The 22,684-nt window shown below is 30.8% G+C and overlaps 4 protein-coding genes and 2 long non-coding RNA genes across 8 annotated transcripts in view; 4 read left to right on the top strand and 2 right to left on the bottom strand.

The window, feature by feature from the left end:
* The window catches only part of LOC111676101 (dedicator of cytokinesis protein 3), a 57,656-nt gene extending 46,857 nt beyond the window's left edge, over positions 1-10,799 (top strand). For 2 of the 3 annotated variants that reach the window (XM_046948791.1, XM_046948792.1), the window contains exons 5-14: positions 3,591-3,711; positions 3,781-4,021; positions 4,084-5,826; positions 5,892-6,712; positions 6,788-6,897; positions 7,105-7,122; positions 7,881-8,087; positions 8,148-8,322; positions 8,390-8,611; positions 8,682-10,799. In XM_046948791.1, the coding sequence (XP_046804747.1) occupies positions 3,591-3,711; positions 3,781-4,021; positions 4,084-5,826; positions 5,892-6,712; positions 6,788-6,897; positions 7,105-7,122; positions 7,881-8,087; positions 8,148-8,322; positions 8,390-8,611; positions 8,682-10,589 (5,566 nt within the window). In that variant the 3' untranslated portion in view covers positions 10,590-10,799. The remainder of the gene's footprint in view (positions 1-3,590; positions 3,712-3,780; positions 4,022-4,083; positions 5,827-5,891; positions 6,713-6,787; positions 6,898-7,104; positions 7,123-7,880; positions 8,088-8,147; positions 8,323-8,389; positions 8,612-8,681) is intronic. The other variant, XM_023436991.2, reaches the window with a different exon arrangement.
* LOC124419421 lies at positions 55-697 on the top strand. Its single transcript, XR_006940575.1, has 2 exons — positions 55-164; positions 245-697. It is a non-coding gene; the product is annotated as an uncharacterized LOC124419421 (long non-coding RNA).
* On the top strand, positions 10,701-14,413 carry LOC111676103 (uncharacterized histidine-rich protein DDB_G0274557-like). Its single transcript, XM_046948795.1, has one exon. It carries the CDS (start codon positions 10,701-10,703, stop codon positions 11,592-11,594), a length of 894 nt encoding a protein of 297 aa, XP_046804751.1. The 3' UTR covers positions 11,595-14,413.
* Positions 14,414-15,002: 589 nt separating this feature from the next.
* On the bottom strand, positions 15,003-19,451 carry LOC111676079 (replication protein A 70 kDa DNA-binding subunit). The gene is made up of 6 exons (XM_023436965.2): positions 19,216-19,451; positions 18,895-19,130; positions 15,965-16,924; positions 15,643-15,898; positions 15,333-15,527; positions 15,003-15,265 (listed from the first exon to the last, which is right to left on the bottom strand). Exons 1-6 carry the CDS (start codon positions 19,252-19,254, stop codon positions 15,152-15,154), a joined length of 1,800 nt encoding a protein of 599 aa, XP_023292733.2. The 5' UTR covers positions 19,255-19,451; the 3' UTR covers positions 15,003-15,151.
* Positions 19,452-20,968: 1,517 nt separating this feature from the next.
* LOC111676106 (pre-mRNA-splicing factor ISY1 homolog) lies at positions 20,969-22,169 on the top strand. The gene is made up of 4 exons (XM_023436998.2): positions 20,969-21,071; positions 21,130-21,152; positions 21,216-21,376; positions 21,446-22,169. Exons 1-4 carry the CDS (start codon positions 21,069-21,071, stop codon positions 22,078-22,080), a joined length of 822 nt encoding a protein of 273 aa, XP_023292766.2. The 5' UTR covers positions 20,969-21,068; the 3' UTR covers positions 22,081-22,169.
* LOC124419422 lies at positions 22,127-22,514 on the bottom strand. The gene is made up of 2 exons (XR_006940576.1): positions 22,374-22,514; positions 22,127-22,312 (listed from the first exon to the last, which is right to left on the bottom strand). It is a non-coding gene; the product is annotated as an uncharacterized LOC124419422 (long non-coding RNA).
* Positions 22,515-22,684: the final 170 nt, after the last annotated feature.

Here is a 22,684-nt window from a genome sequence, read left to right as displayed (position 1 = left end):
ACCAGCTACTGTGAGTTTTTCGGTTTTTACTGCTTATAATTTGGTTTTTTTCTTAGGTCTCCTTCTGTCTTTAAACTGATATTCGTTTTTGGCCAACCGAACTAAAACCACTTTACTCTATTATGGATGAATATTGAACGTGCCGCGTTTAAACTTTGGTTTAGGTTAGTTTTTTTTTTTTAATTTTTGTTCAGTTTTGACATGTTTTTTTGTTATTATTTTATTTCATTTGTGCCAACCCAAGTATACTCTCAATTTCTGATATTGTTGGATACGGCTGCTGGTGTTTAACACTTATACATTTACAAAAAAACATCTCATTTGTATGGAGTATTTTGTATCTTTTTTTTGCTTGGGGTTTTGTATCCCAGTTGAACTTGTGACGCATACTTTAAAAAACAAGTTTTGAGATACACGAATATTAACGATTTCTCTTACTATTTCTGAAATATATTGGAAGAGGCTAACCAGATGTGAAAAATAAAAATATATTTTAGATTAATCCAATTTTTTTTAAACTGTTGATAGAAAATTTGTTTTATTTATAAACAATTTTAATTATTTTTTAATAATAAGCCATTTTTGTTGATTTTAAACGATTATTGGACATATGTATAATATTCTGCAAAAGGATTAGCGGGAAGGGTGTATTAAACAGTATTTAACTAAATAAAGATAAATTGAAGTTCACATAAAATTTTCATGTACAATTGTAACTTTAAGTCTGTTATAACGCTGAAGTAATTATCGTACCGTCTAGGTCCTAACATGTAGATGGACATGGCTAGTTCTTTTTGGAATATTTTATAGTTCCCCAACAAATTTAGATATATATAGAGATAGATAGATAGATAGATAGATAGATAGATAGATAGATAGATAGATAGATAGATAGATAGATAGATAGATAGATAGATAGATAGATAGATAGATAGATAGATAGATAGATAGATAGATAGATAGATAGATAGATAGATAGATAGATAGATAGATAGATAGATAGATAGATAGACAGATAGATAGATAGATAGATAGATAGATAGATAGATTTTTAGCATTAAAATAAACATAACATTATGGTAACCCTATTATGATTTACATATATACTTAAATCTCGTTCACAAAAACCAACAAAAGTTCTCTAAGCTAAGTTTATTTAACGTTAATAATTGTTTAAAAAAACGAACAAGAATATATAAAGTTCACTTAAATATCATTAAACTTTACAAAGAAAATTCCAAAAAAATGAGTATTAAAAAATTTAAGAGTATCTATTTTTTAAATTCTCTTAAATCTTTCAGAACAAACCATAATAAAGTTTTAAAAAAGAAGTAGTAAGAAACAATTTTTAGGCTTTATTACCCATATATACTCATAAACTTAAGTATGATTTTTTACATTTACAATATACACGTACATACCTTTTGAAACATTTATGATGTTGATCGTTGCTAGCCATCATCAACATCATCGTAAGCAACAGCAACAACATCTGAATTTGAATAGTTGTTGACTACTTGCTATCTCTGTCTTTGCGTAAGACAGGTAAACAACGCCAGCGTATAACCAGCAGCATTTCAAGTCAAACCAGTAACAAAAAAAATCGCAAGAAACTACTGCACGGTAGTTGTAGTGGTAGCAGCCAAACTTTATTCAATATACATACTTACGTACGATATTTGTCGTCTTTAACTCATATGGTTGTTTGGTATATATACCGGTATAACAACCAACGGTTGGTCGGATGGATGGACGAACGGTTGGTCGGTAGATCGTTCATACAATTCAATAAAATATACATGTATGTATTGTATTTGATAGTTACTACTGATGCCACATTATACTTACATACATATTAGTCCAACTAACTAGCTAAACATCTATACTTATTGCTGTATAATATAGAATATGGCAGCTGCTGGCAGTGTTATCAACCGGGTTTAAAACGATATACATATTTGGAAGCACACATATAACAATATCTTTATGTATCTTAATTCTAGATATATAGTTACTTACATCTTTGCAAATGCTATGACTTTTTACGATTGTTTGTGATTCCTGCTTCTGCAATCATATTACTTTAATCATTATGATGATTTTTTTATATGGAATTCCTTTTTTCCTTATTCGTCATCTATTTTTGTGTTGCATTATCAAGTTCAAAGGGGATGATGAGATTAACTTTTTTCAATAGGTTTTTGTAATCAAGAATTTTTAAAACTGATGTACTTAAGTATTCAACTAATTATTTAAGCTTTTGGATCATAAGTTTTTTACCCTTAATTTAAAATTTAAGTTTGTTTTGGACATACACTTTTTAAAAAAATTATTTTAAACGAAAACTTCGTTTTTCGATTCGATTTGTAGATAAAACTAAAAATTTTTTTCTATAATTATTTTTTTAATAATTTTTTTCAAAAATATTTCTGACACATCTATTAAAAGGTTAATATCTGTACTTCCATTTAATCTCTTTGATTAATTACTATTTCCATAAATAATGATTTTTATACTCTAGCTCTGTCTATGGATTTTTTTTGTAATATTTGTTTTTTTATCATTATTTTCTAAAATAAATTACATACTCTTGCTAGCGTACGTACACTTCATGGCCATTATCTTTGAATTTCATAAAACCTTTTCCCATTTTAACTAGCTTCATTTCTTTACATTGTAAGATCGTGTTTAGGAATCCTATTAGGTTATAATGAGTTACATGTCAAAATATTAGATTTCTGTGGTTTTTTAAGAAGTGCTGCTTGTGGTTTTGTATTTAATGAATTTCCAAAAGTAGTGTTAGTTTACAAAATTGTTTATATGAGTATTTTTATGTTTGTACTTAGTTTTCTTTAATCTTCTTTACTATTTGTAAATGTTATTTTTAGTAGATAAAATAGGATGAATATATTAAATACATACAAAAATATGTGTGTATGTAAGTTTGTTTTTTAAATCCTAATTGTAAAAAATTATATGTTTATCTACATACATACATACATACATACATACATACATACATACATACATACATACATACATACATACATACATACATACATACATACAATTGGACATTCGTTATTGTTTCACCAATTTTAAAATAATTATAACTTTGTTTAGTCGTGAGTTACATAAAAATAAACTCTGATAACTATTTTCTAATTTATAAGATTAAACATAATTTTTTAAAGGGAACCCTTAATGGGGTTGGACCCATTTCAGACCAATTTCGTATTTTTAAGCCAGTAATCAGATTTAAAGTCATATTATGAAGGGGACTTTATATGGGGAACCGTTTCTCATAAAATTTGGTACAGAGACTTTGGTTCGTATAAAACTTGTTTATGTGGAATTTTGAAACAGTTATGACTGCTAAATCCGTTTTCCGGAGACCACTTGTATGGGGGCTACACTCGTTCCGTGTAGGGCCCTATCGTGTCTCCAACAGACGGACGGACATAGCTAAAATGTCTTAGAATTTAATAAAAATGTTGCTACACTATTTATAATAAAGGAAATAAATTATATATTGTATATTAACTATAGCATTAAAAAACTAACTTATTTTTTTACTTTGTTTTTTTTAGAAAACTTGGTCTGGATTTAGTACCTCGAGTGGGGCCTTTGGCAGTGGATCCTCATAATATTGGTATAGTTGGTTTACACAATGTTCATGTAACCAGTGCTGATAATGCAAAAGCATCATCTGTAAGTTATTAATATAAACATGTAGTTTATTGGACATATTTTTATAACTTAATTTCAATCCTTCCACAGAGTCGTGGTACATTACGGCGTAAAACGCAACGAAAAATACTTACACATCATTTATATTTTTGTATGAGAGATTTTGGTTATCGCATTGCGGGAGGCGATGATGCAGAAGTTTACTTTTACCTCTATGATGCCAATAATATGAAAGCATTATCAGAAAGATTTTTGGTCAAAATCTCTAAAGATGGCTATTCCAATTATATGGAAAGAATGAATAGTAATTGCACAGTATTCACAGATTTAGGTGAGATTATTGCGTATATTAAACATTTAATTTACAAATGGTAAAATTTATTTTTTCTGAAGGTGCGGCTGATTTAAATGATGATCTCTATTTGGTGGCTGTTGTTATGCGTGTAGGCAAGATTTTATCTTCTGATCCGGTTAAGAAATCTGAAAAATCCAATAATAATGCTTGCTATAATGGTCCTCCCGCATACCGGCGACCTTTTGGTGTGGGTGTACTATCATTGTCGGATTTTTGTCATTTTGATAGTACCATAGAGACAGAGGAAAAAGAGCACAATATAAAATTGGTTTATCATAATGATGAGAAGGATTTTCATCAATTACCGGAGCTAATAATTAAGAAATCGAGTGGAAAATATCAGCCGATAAGCACTAGCAGTCAAAGTAATCAAGGTGTCGTGGTATCTCTGAAACTCTTACATGGAGGCTTGGGTCAGGCACGCCAAGAACAACCCTTACTCTTTCAAGGTAGTACCATTACACGTAAAATGGGTTTTCCTGATGTCATAATGCCCGGTGATGTACGAAACGACATGTTCATTACCTTAGAGCGGGGAGAATTCGAAAGAGGTGGTAAAAATACGGCTAAAAATATACTTGTCACAGTGGTCGTATTTGATGTTGCTGGCAATATCCTTACGGAATGTTTATGGGGTGCTTCTGGTATGGATTCACAAAATTGTTACAAATCAATGATTCTGTATCATCAGAATGCTCCCTGTTGGAATGAAATGTTACGTTTAAGTGTACCCATTGACAAGTTTTCTACCGCTCATGTACGTTTTGAATTTCGTCATTGTTCTACGAGAGAAAAATCAGATCCAAAATTATTTGGATTTAGTTTTGCTCGTCTAATGGATCCCAGTGGTGCTACTTTGGCAGATGGCCAGCATGAATTGTTTGTGTATAAATGCGAAGACCCATCGAAGTTAATGACAGCCAACTATTTGATATTACCTTGTAAGCCAAAAGATCCACATGCTAAGGTGGAGTGCAGTTCAATATTCCATAGAAGTTCGAAAGAAGTGTTCGTAATGAGATCTTTATTATGTTCCACCAAACTGACGCAAAATGCTGATTTACTGTCACTATTACAGTGGCGTGCTCATCCAGAAAAAATACAGGACTCCTTAACTGGCGTATTACGTTTAAATGATGAAGAACTAGTGAAATTTTTACAAGATGTACTCGATGCTCTCTTTGCCATGTTTTCCAATGAAGAGGGCAATAGCACACAACATTCTGGTCTGGTATTTCATGTACTTGTCAGTATATTTAGTCTGTTACAAAGCAATAAATTTCAACATTTTCGTCCCGTTATGAATGAGTACATTGAGAATCATTTTGCAGCTGCTTTAGTGTATAAAGGTCTGATAACATCTGTAGAGCATATGGCTGTGTTTATGACAAAAGCAGAACATCCTGATCCGTTTCAGAAGTGTTTCGGTTCATTAGAATATATTTTTAAACTTTTGATTCAGTCTAGAAAATTATTTGCTCGAGCTACTGGTGGTCAATATGAGGATTCATTTCGTAGAGATTTACACTCATTATTTACTGCTTTAAATGGTATGCTGGCAGTACCTTCATATGATGTTATTATTCCCACACAGGAGGCTTTATTAAATTCCACTGGCGTTGTATTGGAACAATTAAAAGATACTCTGCCAGCACCAGAATTAGGTATGCTGGCTCGGAATATGCTAGATGCAATACCCAGGGATGCACCAATACGTTTGGTGCAGGCAAAACTTCAGGCTGTAAAAGATTTAGTATCAGGTGAACTATTCCACGAAGACGGTAAGTTAAATAAAGATTTTAGCTTTCATTATTATTTGAAAATGAAATTGTGTAATACATTTAAGATTCCCGAACTGTTATCCTATCTGTCGCCTGTAAACACTTACGCATGCATCTAAGCCGTCGTGATGAACTCAAGCTTTGTGCTGAAATTCTATCGGAAATTCTAACACATCTCTACGATTTGCAAAAGGAACAAAAAGATAAAGTTACAAATACCTTGCAGCATGACTTGGACTCGTTGTGTAAAAATATTCTAGGAATTTTAATTAAAACCATTATTATTATTTTGGAAGGAACAAATTCTGTGCTGCCACAATTAGTGGCGTGCTTATTAGGTCTCCTTCAGCTTTTAGATGAAACACATTACAAACGTTATTGGGACGAGTTAAGCCCCAATAAAGATCAACGAGATCTTAAGGAATTTTTAGGCAAATCATTATTAGTATTTGAAGAATTATTATCACAAGATTGGTTGGTATTTCCCACAGATTGGTTAATCATGAAATTGGCCTGTAATGATGTACTACGCAAATCCTTGGAAGAATTTGCCAAACCTTTGGTATATCGCTTTTTGGGCTCAAAATCATTTGATTCGCAGCTGTGGTGGTCTTACTTTAGTTTAGCGGTAACATTTTTAACGCAGCCATCACTACAATTGGAAAAATACCGTGAACCAAAAAGACGCAAAATTTTACATTCTCATGGTGATATGCGCGTTTTAATGGGTTTCCAAATACTGAGCATGTGGTCACAACTGGGAGAACAAAAACTACATTTTATACCCTCAATGGTGGGTCCATTTTTAGAAGTCACCTTAGTACCAGAACCGGCTTTAAGAAAAGCAACATTAACAGTATTCTATGACATGATGCAGTGTGAACAGGTAATGTGTTCTTAGTTTTTTTTTTTTTTTAAGCAACAAAATTTTTGATCCGCTTTAATATTAATTTAATTTTAGAGTGCTCGTGGTTCTTTTCGTTTAGTTGAAAGTGAACTTATCGATAAATTAGATTTACTAATAAGTGAAAATAAAGGCGATGATGAATATCGTGAACTTTTTAGTACCATGTAAGTTTTTAAAATTATTTATTGAATTTATTCACATGCATATTTATATCAAAATTGATTGTTGTAAATCTTATGTTACATGTAATTATTTATTTCATTTGTTGTATTAATAAATTATTACTTATTAAAAGCTTTTTCATATATTCATTGCTAACTTTATACAAATATACCATTTTCTATAACCATTATGCATTCACCAAACTAAAGGGAACATCTAAGTTTAGTGTAAGTTCAATTTACTATTAAATCATCAATTTGCTTTGTAGATTTTTAAAGACGCATTCATCGCTTATTTTTATTTATCTGTTTTTTTTTATTGATTTAATTTTTATTATTTTATTACCCACATATTAATTTTTATATCTACCTTCAATAATCATTTGTAACTCATGGAAATATTGGACGGTCTAGCCATGTCCATTTGTTGTAATAAGATTTAAACATATAACATCTCTAACACTCTCTAATACATTATCTTTAAAATGAGTTATCACAATAATAAATATATAAAGTATATACATAATAACGATGTCCATAAATGTAGAGGGTCACTTTAGAAAATTCATCTTAAATTTACTAGACATGTTTTGATGGCATTTTTATAAGATTTGGCATAACCTAACATAACTCTTCTACTTGTGAATATGTCGTTAGAAGAGCAGTATTATAAACAAACAAAATCCTTTGCAATTAGTCCTCTTAACACATTTTTGGTTTCAGATGTAACATATATTAGCATTCAAATACATATATATGTCCCAACGTATGTATGTATCTATCAACTTAAAACAGTAATTATAAAAATGTATAATATTAAAGTAATATTGGATTTCCATATTTTAAAATATCCTTTAAAAATTCTTGATTTACAAATACATATAATTACAAATTTATAAAATTTGATAACTGTATATAATAATTTAAGTTTATATATTCAGTTGTTCCTATAATATATTAATTAATTGCAATATTTTCTTGAAAAGTCTTCTCGAAAAAGTTCAAAATGAAAATCCAACCTGGAGAGATGCTGGTACGGCTTTTATTGCTTCTGTAACACGACTATTAGAACGTTTATTAGATTATCGTAGTGTTATGCAGGGTGAGGAGAATCGTGATAAACGCATGTCATGCACAGTCAATTTGTTAAATTTCTATAAAAATGAAATCAATCGTAAAGAAATGTATTTAAGGTAATAATATATGTTTTTTTTTTAAATCAAAGACAATATACATGAAATAATTATTTTTAGATATATTTACAAATTACATGATTTACACTTACAAGCGGAAAACTATACTGAAGCAGGTTTTACTTTAAAACTCTACGCGAATATGTTAACGTGGGATCGTGAGTGTATAGTGGCACTGCCTAACGATACTGTAGGAGAACCGGAATGGCAGCGTAAAGAAAAACTGTATCATCAGGTAAAACTAAACTTTAATAAACTAAATATTTGTTTATGAATATATTTATTCCATTTTTTTATTTTAGATATTAAAGTATTTTGATAAAGGTAAATGTTGGGAAAAAGGTATACCCTTGTGCAAAGAATTAGCTTTACTATATGAGACCCGCCGTTTCGATTATAATAAACTGAGTGAAATTTTAATATTAGAAGCAAAATTCTTTCAAAATATTTTAACCCAACTACGACCAGAACCGGAATATTTCAGAGTGGGCTTTTATGGTTTAGGATTTCCTTTATTTGTAAGAGTAAGTAGATTATTCCGCCTTTAACATTAAGAAATAAAAATGTTCATTAAAAATATACGTTGATTTTCAGAACAAACAATTTGTTTATCGCGGCTTGGAATATGAACGCATTGGCGCATTTACACAACGCTTACAAACCGAATTTCCTACTGCACAAATTTTAACTAATAATAGCCCTCCGGCCAATTCTATCCTAACTGCTTCGGAACAATATATACAAATTAGTTATGTCCGTCCCGTAGCGGATGCGCAAGCTTTAAAATCTGCCATGGTTACAGTTCCCGAGAAAATCGCCCGTTTTTATGAAGTAAATGATGTTAGTCGCTTTATATCAGATCGTCCCATCTACAAGGGTACTGTAGATAAAGATAATGAATTCAAGTCATTGTGGATAGAACGTACTACACTCGATATAGCCTGTCCATTGCCTGGCATATTAAGATGGTTTGAAGTAAAACATAAATCAGTGCAGGAGCTAACGCCAGTTGAATTTGCTTGCGAAACTATGAACAATGTGGGCAAAGAACTTTGGGATTTAATAGTGCAATATCGCAATGATCCTAAACGTAACATAAACCCATTTTCTATGCGTTTACAGGGTATTATTGATGCTAATGTTATGGGTGGTATAAGTAAATACCAGGAGGCCTTTTTTACCGAACAGTTTCTTAAATCACCCCAAGGCGAGGGGCAACAGGCCAATGTACAAAAACTAAAGTCATTAATTTTGGAAAAAATACAAATTTTAGACCAGGCCCTTGAACTGCATGGCCAACTTGCACCTCCTGGTGTCCAGCCATTGCACAATCGCTTGTTGGAGAGATTTTCTCAGTTGAAGCAAAGCCTTTCGGGCTTAGGCCGTCTAAAGAGGCAATATTCTGAAAGTATTGTGAATACTCCGCTACCACCATTGCCTACAGAAAAACGAACTATGAGTTTGGGCACCAACAGTGGTCCCACCTCACTGATATCGGCCTCAAATTATTATGAACACGATGAAATATATACCAGGCCCGGTGAAACAAGACCTGTCGAACCCTGTAATTATAACAATTCCTATCAAACCTTAAGTAAGGAAAATTTGAATATTGTTGGTGATATAAGAACAGAACCACAAAATGCTCCTCCTATACCTAATCGTCCACGATCTCAAAACTTCAGTTCAAACATGTCCTTGGATGGGCCTGAAGTTCCACCCAAACGCAATGTAAATTTGCCGGGATCTCCAGGCGCACCCCCTTTACCGCCAAGAGGCATAACACCTGACAAACGAGCCTCAAATCCCATGATATTTAATGATTTTTCTACAGATTCTCCTGTATCTAGTATGCCACGCAGACCACATTCCACATCGCATCAGCATAATCAAAAATATGCTGTTGTCGACATTAGTTTCGATGATCCCGAAGCTGATCAGGCTCCACATTCTTTAAATCATACGCATAACTGTCATAATTCTGATTTAAATCATTTAAATGTCGCATATGTTCCCAATGATTTTCGAGATTCAGGAATATCAACTGCAAGTGCACACGAATTGAATCATTTAAATAATCTAAGTGAAGAATCTTCCTCAAATTCCTTAAGTACCATTCATCATCGTGATCATTGCCGTATGTCTTCTAATGGCAGTATGGATGGTTCATACGCCGTCAACTCATTAAATATAAATCAACGTGAGAATTCAACCAGTTCATTTGATTTAGAAGAAGTGCCCATGCCGCCACCACCTATACCCCCAAAATCGTTAAACATCATAGCCACTCATGAGTCATCCATTGAATCAGGCCCATCTACACCACCGCCTTTAACAAATCAGGCACAAAACTCAAATCATTCCCACTTACACCATCATCATCACCACCTTCATCAGCAACAGAATGGTCACAATGATGGCTATGTTTCACCCAAAGCCACATCTGTGACTGTATCCCACGATAACAATGAAGCTCAGGGTGATGTTGGCAACACTTTTTGAGTTACAATATGTCGCTGCCACCAATCACCAACATCTACATCTAGTATAGAAGTTAATACAACTACAGAAACATCATCATCACCTACAACCTCACCACCACCAACCAAAACTATGTTTACCGAACAAGCAGTCGTACATGCATCCCAATCAATGACTTCCTTAACATTAAATACGAACACCACACAATCACCCAATCAAAATCTTAATCAACAAAATCAACAGCAACAAACCAAACAACAACAGCAAGACAAATATAACTTTCATTATCATCATCATCACCACCACTCTCCTCATCATTCATCATCCTCTCAACAAAATACTCCACAGCAGCAGCATCATTCACATCAGCACAACCATAATTATCATCGCCAAAACAAACAAGTACATACACTGCCCTCATCTCTGCCAACTTCTATGGAATCATCAATTTTACGTCGGAATTCAATTATAGAACATTGTTCCTGTGGTCTTACATTTAAAGTTGATAAAAATACAAATAACATTATAACATCATCCACATCACTGCTAACGCTCAATACAATATACAACGAAAATCCAACATTAATTGATCAAATAAACAATCAGGGATCCCTAACACAATCGCAGAATATACTTCAGGATGCAAAACACCATCAGAAACATCGACAACAGCAATCACAACAACATCATCAGTCCATTAATAAACACAATTATCATCTACAACAGCAACAACATCATCATGCACATCACTGTCATCATTATAAAACTCCAACATCAGGTGGAACAGTAACTGCTGCAACTGCTCCAGTAACGATACCTCGTTACAAACCATCAGAACCACCGGAAATTCATACTCATGAATATTTCTCACAAGAATCTCAATCACAAGATCACACCACAACAATCACAAATACGACTGCATCATCAGCAGCATCTATAAATGCTTCTTTTACTACACCACATTCGCATGGTTGTCGTCACTCACATGTTCATGCCCAAACCGATTTCTCATATGGTCAGCGATGACATGCTTAAGGAATTAAAATAGCAAATAGTAGGAGATGCGTAAGTAAAAAATGATAAATAAACAAATGTATTAAAAAAATTCTAAAAAATAATACATGGTTGTTATAAAGTAAAAATAGTTTCATAAAAAGGAATACGAAAAAAGAAAAATATTTTGAAATTGCATATGTATATGGTATGTGTTTATACATTTGAAAAAAATATGATCATCTCTTAATTGGAATTTCATTTTTAATACATAGTAAATGCTGTTTGTAATATGTACATTAGGCTTCGTTTCAAAAATAAAATGTTTCCCGTTTTTGTGATATCATAAATTTTTAGAAGGTTTTTGTATCAGTGAATACTATGTTGTAATATTTTTTTCAAAATTCCAACTCCTCCTTCTGCATATCTGAGGCTGAAACCACTGATTTTGAGCGACATTTTTACAGAGCAGAAACTGTAGAATTTATAGGAAATCATGCTCTAATAATTGATTTTATAGGAAAAATCAATAAGAATGAGCTTAATTTCACACTTTTATAATGCTTCAAAAGTGTATTTAGTATTATCCAAAGATGGACTTTTTTCAAAAAAATATTTAAAAAAAATGTGTCTTTGTGCATAATCAAAGTATGCTTTTTGCTGAGACAAATGGTGCAAAAACAAAAATTTTATCATTAATCCTTTAGATGTGATGAGACTTTAAATTTTCAGATTTTAAACTTTACAACGCTATATTTCGAAAACCACGAAAGTTATAAGGCCCAAAATGTTATATATGGAACATTAATTGGATGGAGTTTTATTAAATTCAGAGATGATGATGAAAAACACCATTGTTTGATGGGAAATTATTAAACCACAAGCCAACATTATAACCATCATAACTCCTAAAGGGATTTCAATAGATTAAAAATGTTAACACTATTTTTTTAAGGGCATTGAATTTGATTTTTAATTTAAATTGCTCTTATGCATTTATAATGCATCTAAATTCTGTCAAATTAAATTTATATCTTAAATTTTCCTGTAGAATAGTATACTAAAGTCAGATTTGAAATATGTACAGCAGTTTTCGGTCTATAAATAAATGTCGCCTAAAATCGGTATTTTGGCCGCAGAAATGCAGATGAAGGAGTTGAAATTAAAAAAATAATTACGCCAATATTAGCGCTGTTCCAAAGACTGCCATAAAAAGTAAGATATCACAATTTTAAAAATATTGCGTGAAGCCTAATGTACATATGTCTGTTCTCGTACGCCTAAGTTTTGCAGGTGTTTTAGTCTGAAGTAATCAGCACAAAAAAAATTTATTGTAAAAACTTGCAACCCAGACGATACAGAAATAGACATATAGAAATAAAACATTAAAATCATAAGAAAATTGAAAAAATATTTTGCAACTAAAAGAGTTTATAAACTATAATACTCAGAAAAACAGCATGCAAGCATTTTCAAATAAAATTAAAAAGGATAAAAGATTTTATAGTGATAAATTACAAAATTTTTCATTACATACATATGTATATGTAAATTGTCTAAATACAATTCAATACTCTTAAAAGATTGACCAAAGCTATTATTTTATTATAAAATGCCAATTAAAATACACATTAGTTATTATCTTCCTATAAAGCAAACCAGAAAAAAAGGTATTCCAATTAAAGTCATCATAGTCTTCGCAAAAACTCTTCACAAACAATAGTTTTACTTTTCATAAAAAATGCGAAACAATTTTATTCAAAACTCTTAAAAGATTGAACAGATCTATTTTTTATTATTATGAAATGCCAATTATAAAACAAATATTAGTTATAATCTACCTATAAAGCCAACAAGAAAAACGTTATTCCAAATCAAGTCATCATAGTCTTCGCAAAAAGTCTTCACAAACATGCGTTTACACAGTGGAATAAATTTCAACAGAAATTAAAAATATTGTGACTAAATTTAAAAGAATTGTGACTAAAATTAAAAGAGTTACTAAATAACAAATTATAAACTTATAATTAATTAAAAAATATTAACAAAAAGAACAAACAATTTAATCAAAAAGTTTCTATTCCTAACAGAAGTAAGAGAAAAAAACAATTAATTATCAACGGCAAAATATAATCCAATCATTAACTAAGTATCAAAAATTAAAAAAATAAATCGAAAGTTGTGAAATTCGTATTGAAGAAATAAATTTAAATCAAAAAAAAAAAGAAATCTTTAAAAACTAAAAAGGATTGTAACACCACATTTTTTATATAAAATTATAAGTAGTTTACAAAATAAAAAATTATATATAGAATTTAAAAACGAAATATTGTGCAATGCAGGCATTACTTTATAAACATAAAAAAACTCATGTTAAAATAGTTTAAACAAAATTTTTTATTATTCATAAAATTATGTATTGCTAATAAAATAAAACGAACTTTTTTTATATTTTTTATTTTAGTTTCTTTGTAACTATTTTATAGATTTCATAAAAAAACATACATATGAATATGTCAAACAATTTATTTTAAACTTATATTCTAAAACCCAATTATATATTGATATACCACTAGTCAGTCAAATATACTTGAAAAAATAAGTGAAACATACGAACAAAAAAATGCATAATTCCAAATATCATAGTTTTTACGTTTAATTGCAATAAAAAAAACAACAAATAATATTACTTTAATAAAGTTTAAACAATGAAATACATTATATTAAACCTATATGCATATTAATTAATATATACACAAAAATAAATTCAAATGAAAAAGTGTTCGTAATTAGTTTTAATGAGAATTAAAAAATAAAAATAAAACAAATTATAATAAAGGAAAATATACTAATTTTAACGACTACAAATTTCGGCATATGTCAAACATGGTGTTGTCTAAAAGTATTACATAGTCCTGCTTTTGATATCACTTCTTGTAGACAAACACAGTATGGAGTGGTTTTGTACATAGTACAAGAAAATTCATAATTACCAAAAAAATAACTTGTAGTTTATTAATACCATGATTTATGTGTTCTTTTGATTACAAATTAAAGCTACATGTCGTTTAATTTAAAATAATGTTCATGGTATACTTTTAGGAGCTTAAATATGACAAAATTTAGCGCCATCTATTGTTTCAGATAATTTCGTTTACGATTAGCAAAAAATCATTTTAAAAATCTGGCAATGCTTGTACTTATTTTGATTGTTTTTAAAAAAAAGAGTTGCCAGACTATTGAAACCGACTATCAAAAATGACCAAAGAGTTGCCAGATTATTAAAATGCAAATTTTGCATTTCAAACTGAAAACATTTCGAACAATAGATGGAGCTAATTGAAGGCAAAATATGCCTAAAAGTATGTGAAACAAATGATTTGTATTGACATATATATTATGATATATTAACGTTTTCCAAAAATTTAAAACACGTAAGTATTAAATTTCTAAATATATATGTATTTATTTTAGTAATGTGATAATTTCCGTATAGAGTAATATAATATAACAAACATAAAAATTACATGAAATTTCATCAAAATATTAAAGTTACAAACATATAATTAATAATAAAAAAATACTTAAAATTAGGCCTTATTTATACCGGTTAATTCTTTTAAATTATTTATTAAGTATTTGTTATATTCCTTGTAGTTAATGGGCGTGGCCGACTGAACTGTCAATTTGTTGCGAGACATATCCTAAAGGTGATTCAATAAAAATGAATTAGAAAATAAATCATACAATAGAAAACAACCAACTACTTACTCCATATGTTTCAACTTTTGAGCGTAATTTGAATGTGTAGGAATGGAAATTTATGGAACTGAAGATTTCTTCTGCTTCGGTAGGATTATTATCCATTGCATCACCAATTTCCTGAGCAGAACGTCCCAAGAGCTGTTCAGCCAAGTCACTGAAACATGTGACCCATCGATTTGAAGTCCAATCACCAATGCTCATCTAAATTAAATATTATGTTAATAAAAATATTAAAAAAAAATCATAATTGAATATTTGAATATCATAGAAACAATAAAATTTAAGATAGATGATATTTTTAGAAATCTTTACTTACATTAACCAAAAGTCTGTATTTAAAGTTGGGAAATACAGCATTGCATTTTTCACAACGATAATGACCATTGTTTTCATCCACAACTTTTTTATTACATTCGGCTTGAGGACAAGCTTTGTAGTAAGCGTTTTGGCTTTTAATAAGATGAACAACTGCTTTAGTTTGGAAATAGTCCGGCTTATCGCCTGTTCCTAAATCACGAGCTTCATGGAATGTACGCCATTCAGTGTTATAGCCTCCACCTCCAGCTCCAGTTCTACAATTCCATTTAAATTATTAACAAATATCAATAATAATTCCAATAAACCACAAAAGAACTTACCTGGCCGAAATAGATGTTACGATGTTTTCACCACCGCCATTATCAAACCATCCACGCAATTTATGACATTCTGGAATATCCGGGTTTATCTTCATAACGGAACCATTGCCCAAACTTAAAGTTTTGCCGCCATTAAATTCACTGACTCTGGCTCCTTTTACGAGGATAACAGGCTGAACATGACCATCAAAATTGACGGCATCATCACCCCATATGGTCAATGATACCGAAGCATCACTGGTATCAACTAGGAGCAAATCACGCTTTTTAAATTCCTTATTGGTGTTCTTTGAAGTAAAGACTTGTAGTTCACCAACTTCTTTGCATACACCAATGCAATCAACTGCAGCTTTTGGTTCTAAATTAGCCACTTGAGATATTGGAACAAAGTCGTACTTAATCTCTGGTATACCAGAACCGTCATCATCTTCACATGCTTGTACAACGGTATCATTTGTAAAAGTCATTTCATAATCATTTTTAAGTGTTGAATATTGTTTATTTGCCGGCTTGAGTTGGCATTTGGAAATAAAATACACCTTATCGACTTCCATAAATTCATAGTACTTATCGACTTGTTCGCGAAATGCGGTAGCACGTATCTCACCAGAATCATCCATTAAATCAATGCTAAATAATTTTCCCTCCCCTTTAGCATTGCTCCAAGTACGTATTGGTGATTTCGACATAACTCGAGCCTTTATGACCCATTTATTTTGGTAAGGACTCAAACTTGCAATGGGATGTGTTAAGCCTGAATTTAAAGTTTGATTCATAGTATTGTTATTGTTGTGATTGGAGTAGCTTTCTTTTTTGGCGACTGGTGCCGGTGCTGCTGCTGCTGGTTTTGGTGCTGAAGTTTCCTGTGAAGCTTCTGTGTAAGAGACAGGTTCGCCAATTTTTTGCTGTACTTGATCACCAGGATTTAAAACAGTCATCTCCAAAATTATAAGAACACGTCTATAGAAATCATATAAGAAATATTAATTTTATGGTTTGTACCTACATACCTATAATAATCAATGCAATGAAATGGTTTTATTTTTTACTATAAAATAAAAAATCCATTTCATTTATTTATTTTTCAACAAATTTCACTATAATATTCTTGCAAATTTTTAATTAATTATAAAGTAAAAGAACTGCAAATTCGGCATTTAAAGCAGAAAAAAATTGCTTAAACTTCATTTTTTTGCGGGCAAATTTCTTTTGACAGAGTTGTGTTAAGTTACTTTTAAAAGTATAAGCTTATAAATAAAGTAGTTGTGATCGTAATTTAGTATTTTGCAAGTAAATCGTATTAAATATCTGACTTTGCGGTACAAATATTCCTATTTTGGGCTTTTTTTTTTAATAATTTTTTTCAACTTTGTCGTTGTCATAATCTCGGATATTGTAGTTAATAAAATATTCAAAAACGCCTTTTAGTTGGGCTGGAATAGTCAACTTTGACTCAAAATAATGAGATTTCCTAAAAAGTTTTAGATTAACATATCCGCGAGTTATTTTTAAGTTAATTGTAAAAGTTAAGTGATATAGTCTGGTAGACCGGATGTGTTGGTTTTAATTTCCACCTGAGGGACTGATTAAGATGCGCATAACAGACCCAATAAAGCTCTATGTGATTGTAGCTTCCTTGATCATTTAAAAATCTCTTAGTACTTGCTTTATACAACTTATGAAACTAATTTTGATTAATACTACAACTAATTTATGGACCTTTTATGTGAAATATAGCCAATTATTTACTATTCCGAACAAAATTCGTGTCGGATTTTAACCATACATACATTTATGTTGTTATTATTGAAATATATAGAATAAAGTGTCTTATACACAAAAATTCGATGAAATATGTGCATTTGAAACAATTTTTGGAAGACGACTTTATATGGGAGACAAGACCAATTATTGGCCTATCAAAAATAAACATTTCGGATTGACTTGCATGAAAAAATCTTATTCATGCGGACTTTTATTCCGATATCATTACTTACCTAATATATATTGTATTAAGGAAGTGTATCCTATCAGATATGACCTTTTATGAACCGATCCAAAGAAATTAGTAGTCAATATGTACATTCGTATTTACAGAATATATTTATGTCTCATATTGTTCCAATTTCTTTTTTCAAAACTACTTAAGTGTATTGAGGTGGACAATACATGGGAGCTAAGACCAATTATATACCGATACAGATATATGTACGTTGGAAAATTTGGATCGATTGTTTTGATTATGAACATTATTTATACCTGGGTGAAAAAAATAACATGTGACAAAATTCATCAATAATCTTTGGAAGTATCTGATTTCCTTTTAGTTTTTTCTTTTTTTTCAAATGAAATCTTTGTTAACAACCAAGCCATATATGATTGACAATTCTACAAAACTTTTATCGTGAGCATGTTTGAGGCAGATACATATAACTAAATAAACTCAGATTTTCATTAGAATCCAGAATTTATTTACTATGTTTGGTCTCAAATCAATATTTCTTGTGGTACACAATGAAAGACTAACTTATAAATACTATCTATCACCACTGATAATGTTGGAGGGTATAAAAAGATACTACATATGAGGCTATTTTCAATCATGCATATATGTATGTATGTAGGTATTTCACAATATTAAAAAAATCTTTCTCCAATAACAATGCAATTTTTCGTACAGACTTGTGCATATGGGTACATAAAATACGTATTTATGTATATTAGCAACTTCGTGTCAAGTTACTCCATCAAAAAATCGATTTGGATGAAATTTGTACTAACGTTATTATTATTGGATAGTAAGCAAGACTCAAATTTCTAGTTCTATCAAAACTGCCAATATTTTGCAATTGTACTTTTGTATATTCTATTATCTATTTATTTTTATATATGTGTAAAGCATATAATATTAGGTATAAGTAGGTACTTACTTTCCGGCATCACTTTTATTAACAACCGACGTGATATACTTGTCAACTCTTACAATGGAGTTATCTTTAAGTTTGCCATCACCAAATGTGGCATTCAATTGCGACGCCAGCATCGCAAAGCTATTGAAATATTGGCTGTCTGAAATTAAAAGACGCAAGCGGTCTGAGTCCCGGATACGTTTGGCACAAAGAATTTGTAGGACAGGAGAATCGACCTCTTCCCCAGCCATAATGCGCTAAAAAATTGCAAATAAAATAAATATTTTTCAAAAAAAAAGGTATACTACAATACTAAAAACGCAATTGCAAAAAATAACTTACAGGAATGACGCCTTTCGAGAGAGATGCAATGCCGGGCATTTTTGTTTAACTGATAAAGTTTTCAGCAAAATATAATAGAATTACTTTCAGTTAGTTTGACAAATTTGTATTTTAATTAATGATAAAAAAACTTTTCTCAAATTATTTTCCGAAATTTCACAATTATTTTTTGTTTGGTGGTTTGTTGCAGAATGCGTGAAAAATTGCGACAAATTAAATCAGGCGGGAATCAAAGACCAGCGCCGACAAAATTAGCTGAGGCGACATAAACTAAAATTTTTGGCGGCGGCTTAAAATCGTTGGTGAACCGACACATAGCTTCATTAAGGCTCTGCAAACATTTCCAATAACCGTTTACTTAGACCTGGTTCATATTGGAAAACTTTTGTTGAGAAACTTTTGATTTTGTGTGTAAGAGAAAGAGATGGTTGATATTTCTTTCTCTCACACACAAAAATCAAGTTTCCCAGTGTGAACCAGATCTTATATGAACTCAGTTTTTTGTTTATTGTCATGAAAAGTTGTAACAAAATGCTGAATTATCACAACAGCTCACAGATAATTTTATAGAAATAATGCTATATTTAATAAAAACGATTAAAATTACATGCAAATTTTGTAAATAAACATTAATTTTACTAAAACTTATGTTAATTTTTTATAATTGCACAAAAATACTATACAAATTTTACAATAAAATGATGTTTGTTACTAGGATTCTATAAATCGACTTTCGAATAATCAAACAATCGACTTTTTGTCGAAAAAATTCGAAAAGTCGAAGTCTATTTTGTCCCAAAAAAGTCGATAACTCGACTAATGTCGAAAAGTCGACTTTGTTAATAAAAGTCGAAAGAAGTCGAAAATAGTCAAAAATAGTCAAAAATTCGAAAAAAAAATTAAAAGTCGGAAAAAGTCGAAAAATGTCGAAAAGTCGGAAAAAGTCGAAAAGTCGTAAAAATTCGAAAAGTCGGAAAAAGTCGAAAGAAGAAGAAGGAAAAAGTCGAAAAATCGAAAATTGTAGAAACAAGTCAAATAAAGTCGAAAATAGTCAAAAAGTCGAGAAAAATCGACTTTCATAAAATGCAAAAAGTCGACTTTAAACTAAATGAAAAAAGTCAAAAAGTCGTTTTAACTATAGAACCCTATTTGTTATCAAGAAAACGTTGTCTAAACAATTGTAAAGACAACACTGTCATAACGACGTTATAACTAGGGTTCTATAAATCGACTTTTTGTCGAAAAAAAGTCGAAAAGTGGAAGTCCACTATTTTGTTCCAAAAAAGTCGATAACTCGACTATCGTCTATGAAAAAAGTCGACTTTGTAAATAAAAGTCGAAAAAAGTCGGAAAGAGTCAAAAAAAGTCGAAAAGTCGGAAAAAGTCGAAAAAAGTAGAAAAGTCGGAAATAGTCGAAAAAAGTCGGAAATAGTCGAAAAAAGTAAAAAAAAGACGAAAAGTCGGAAAAAGTTTAAAATTTATAAAATAATAAAAGTCGAAAAATCGACTTTTAATTAAATGAAAAAAGTCGAAAGTCGACTTTTCGTTTCAACTATAGAACCCTAGTTATAGCGCTAATAAAAGCCGTCTGTACTTGCTAATCTGTTATAATCATAACAATTTGACGTTTAGCATAATAAATATTTGTGTAATATAATATCAACAAGAATAATATCAACTTACATTACATGATAATTGTAAAAGCAAACATATCAATTTTGCCTAATATATTATTTAATGTTTGCTGGGAAATTTTTAAAAGAAACAATGACTGTCGGCAATACAGTTCAAACATCTGATTGCCAGTTTGTAAACAAAACGTTTTGTTAAAAACTCCGCAAAACATAAAAAACATGGTAAATACGTACATTAAATTTCTTTTTATAAAATAATTAATAATAATTTTTTTTACAGGCTCGTAATGCTGAAAAGGCTATGTAAGTAAAACTATTATATTGCAATTACAAAAATTGCCACAATAAATATAAATATTTTCTTAGGACCACCTTGGCCCGTTGGCGAGCGGCTAAAGAAATTGAGTCAGGAGAAAAAGATCGACGTCCCTACTTGGCTTCAGAGTGTAATGATCTGCCAAAATGTGAAAAATACCGTCTAGAAATCATACGAGAAATTTCCAACAAAGTAGCACAAATACAAAATGGTAAGATTTTTTGGGGAATTGTGTATAAAAGGTACTAATGGTTATATTAAATGTAATTTTCTTTCATAGCTGGTCTTGGAGAATTTCGCATACGTGATTTGAACGATGAAATCAATAAATTACTCAGAGAAAAACGTCATTGGGAAAATCAAATATCCGCTTTAGGTGGACCTCATTATCGTCGTTATGGTCCCAAAATGTTTGATGCCGAAGGTCGTGAAGTTCCTGGCAATCGAGGTTACAAGTACTTTGGCGCTGCAAAAGATTTACCAGGTGTTCGGGAACTGTTCGAACAAGAACCACCACCGCCACCACGCAAAACTCGAGCAGAACTCATGAAAGATATAGACGCCGAATATTATGGATATAGAGATGACGATGATGGTATTTTGATACCAATCGAGGAACGTATTGAACATTTGGCTATACAAAAAGCTGTTCGTGAATGGAAAGAGAAAATGGCTCGCGATGGTCATGCCGAATTGGAGGACGATGATAATGATGATGACATTTATCCTTTGTCTATACCAGCTCGAGAGGCGGCAGAAGATGCAAAGGACTCTCGAAGAGAGGAAAATCCCATGGAATTACTTGCACCTAAATTCACAGCACATGTGCCTGTACCTACACAAAAAGACATTGAGGATGCTCTGCTTCGAAAACGCAAGCAGGAGTTATTAGAAAAATATGTAGGCAGCTCATAAAAGAATTAAAATAATAGGTTTAAATAATTTCTTCAAACAAGTAAAATACATTTTTGGAACAAACTTAGATCCCTAAACTTTTTTATTGTATACAATCGTATATTGTATATGTATGTGTAATTCCAAAAGATGAATAATTATTGTTCATGCAAAATTTTAGGACTTTAGTTTCCCAAATACATACGCGATTTTGTGTATTTAATTCGTATTGAAGGTGCCACGTCCACCATTGCTAGTAGATTATAAGTACTAACTATATTATTTTTGTTAAATGTTTGTGTCAAATGAATTACCTCCTAATTTTAACGATAGGATTTTTATGGCAATATGATCCGGTTGACATTGTACTTCTGAGTAGGTTACGGAATAAGCAAAACAGCTTTATTAAAAATCGAGATAAAATATTTTTAAATTAATGGATGTTAAACTATAAGCCAAAAAATTACAAGCTGTTTTTCTATATTGGTCTGGCAACGTTTTATTTTAGTCTTATATCAGTGTTGTTTACTCTAATATTATATTCAAAGTTCAAACAAAAAGTGGACTTTACGAATTTTTAATAGTTATGAAGTATTTTTTTTTTCGAAATTGTTCTATTTATAAA

This window comes from Lucilia cuprina, chromosome 4 (assembly GCF_022045245.1).
Source record: "Lucilia cuprina isolate Lc7/37 chromosome 4, ASM2204524v1, whole genome shotgun sequence".
In the NCBI taxonomy this organism is placed as follows: Eukaryota; Metazoa; Arthropoda; class Insecta; order Diptera; family Calliphoridae; genus Lucilia; species Lucilia cuprina.
The sequence above is the reverse complement of the archived record's forward strand: the minus strand, read 5'-3'. Positions and strand labels throughout refer to the sequence as shown.

Excerpts from the sequence above, each read along its gene's own strand:
- LOC111676106 (XM_023436998.2), top strand. Across the intron at positions 21,153-21,215 it reads CGTAATGCTGAAAAGGCTAT|GACCACCTTGGCCCGTTGGC; the intron begins GTAAGTAAAACT and ends ATATTTTCTTAG. Across the intron at positions 21,377-21,445 it reads AGTAGCACAAATACAAAATG|CTGGTCTTGGAGAATTTCGC; the intron begins GTAAGATTTTTT and ends TTTCTTTCATAG.
- LOC111676103 (XM_046948795.1), top strand. The coding sequence starts at position 10,701 with ATGTTTACCGAACAAGCAGTCGTACATGCATCCCAATCAATGACTTCC.
- LOC111676079 (XM_023436965.2), bottom strand. The coding sequence starts at position 19,254 with ATGCCCGGCATTGCATCTCTCTCGAAAGGCGTCATTCCT. Across the intron at positions 19,131-19,215 it reads TCTCGAAAGGCGTCATTCCT|CGCATTATGGCTGGGGAAGA; the intron begins GTAAGTTATTTT and ends GCAATTTTTTAG. Across the intron at positions 16,925-18,894 it reads AATAAAAGTGATGCCGGAAA|ACGTGTTCTTATAATTTTGG; the intron begins GTAAGTACCTAC and ends TGATTTCTATAG.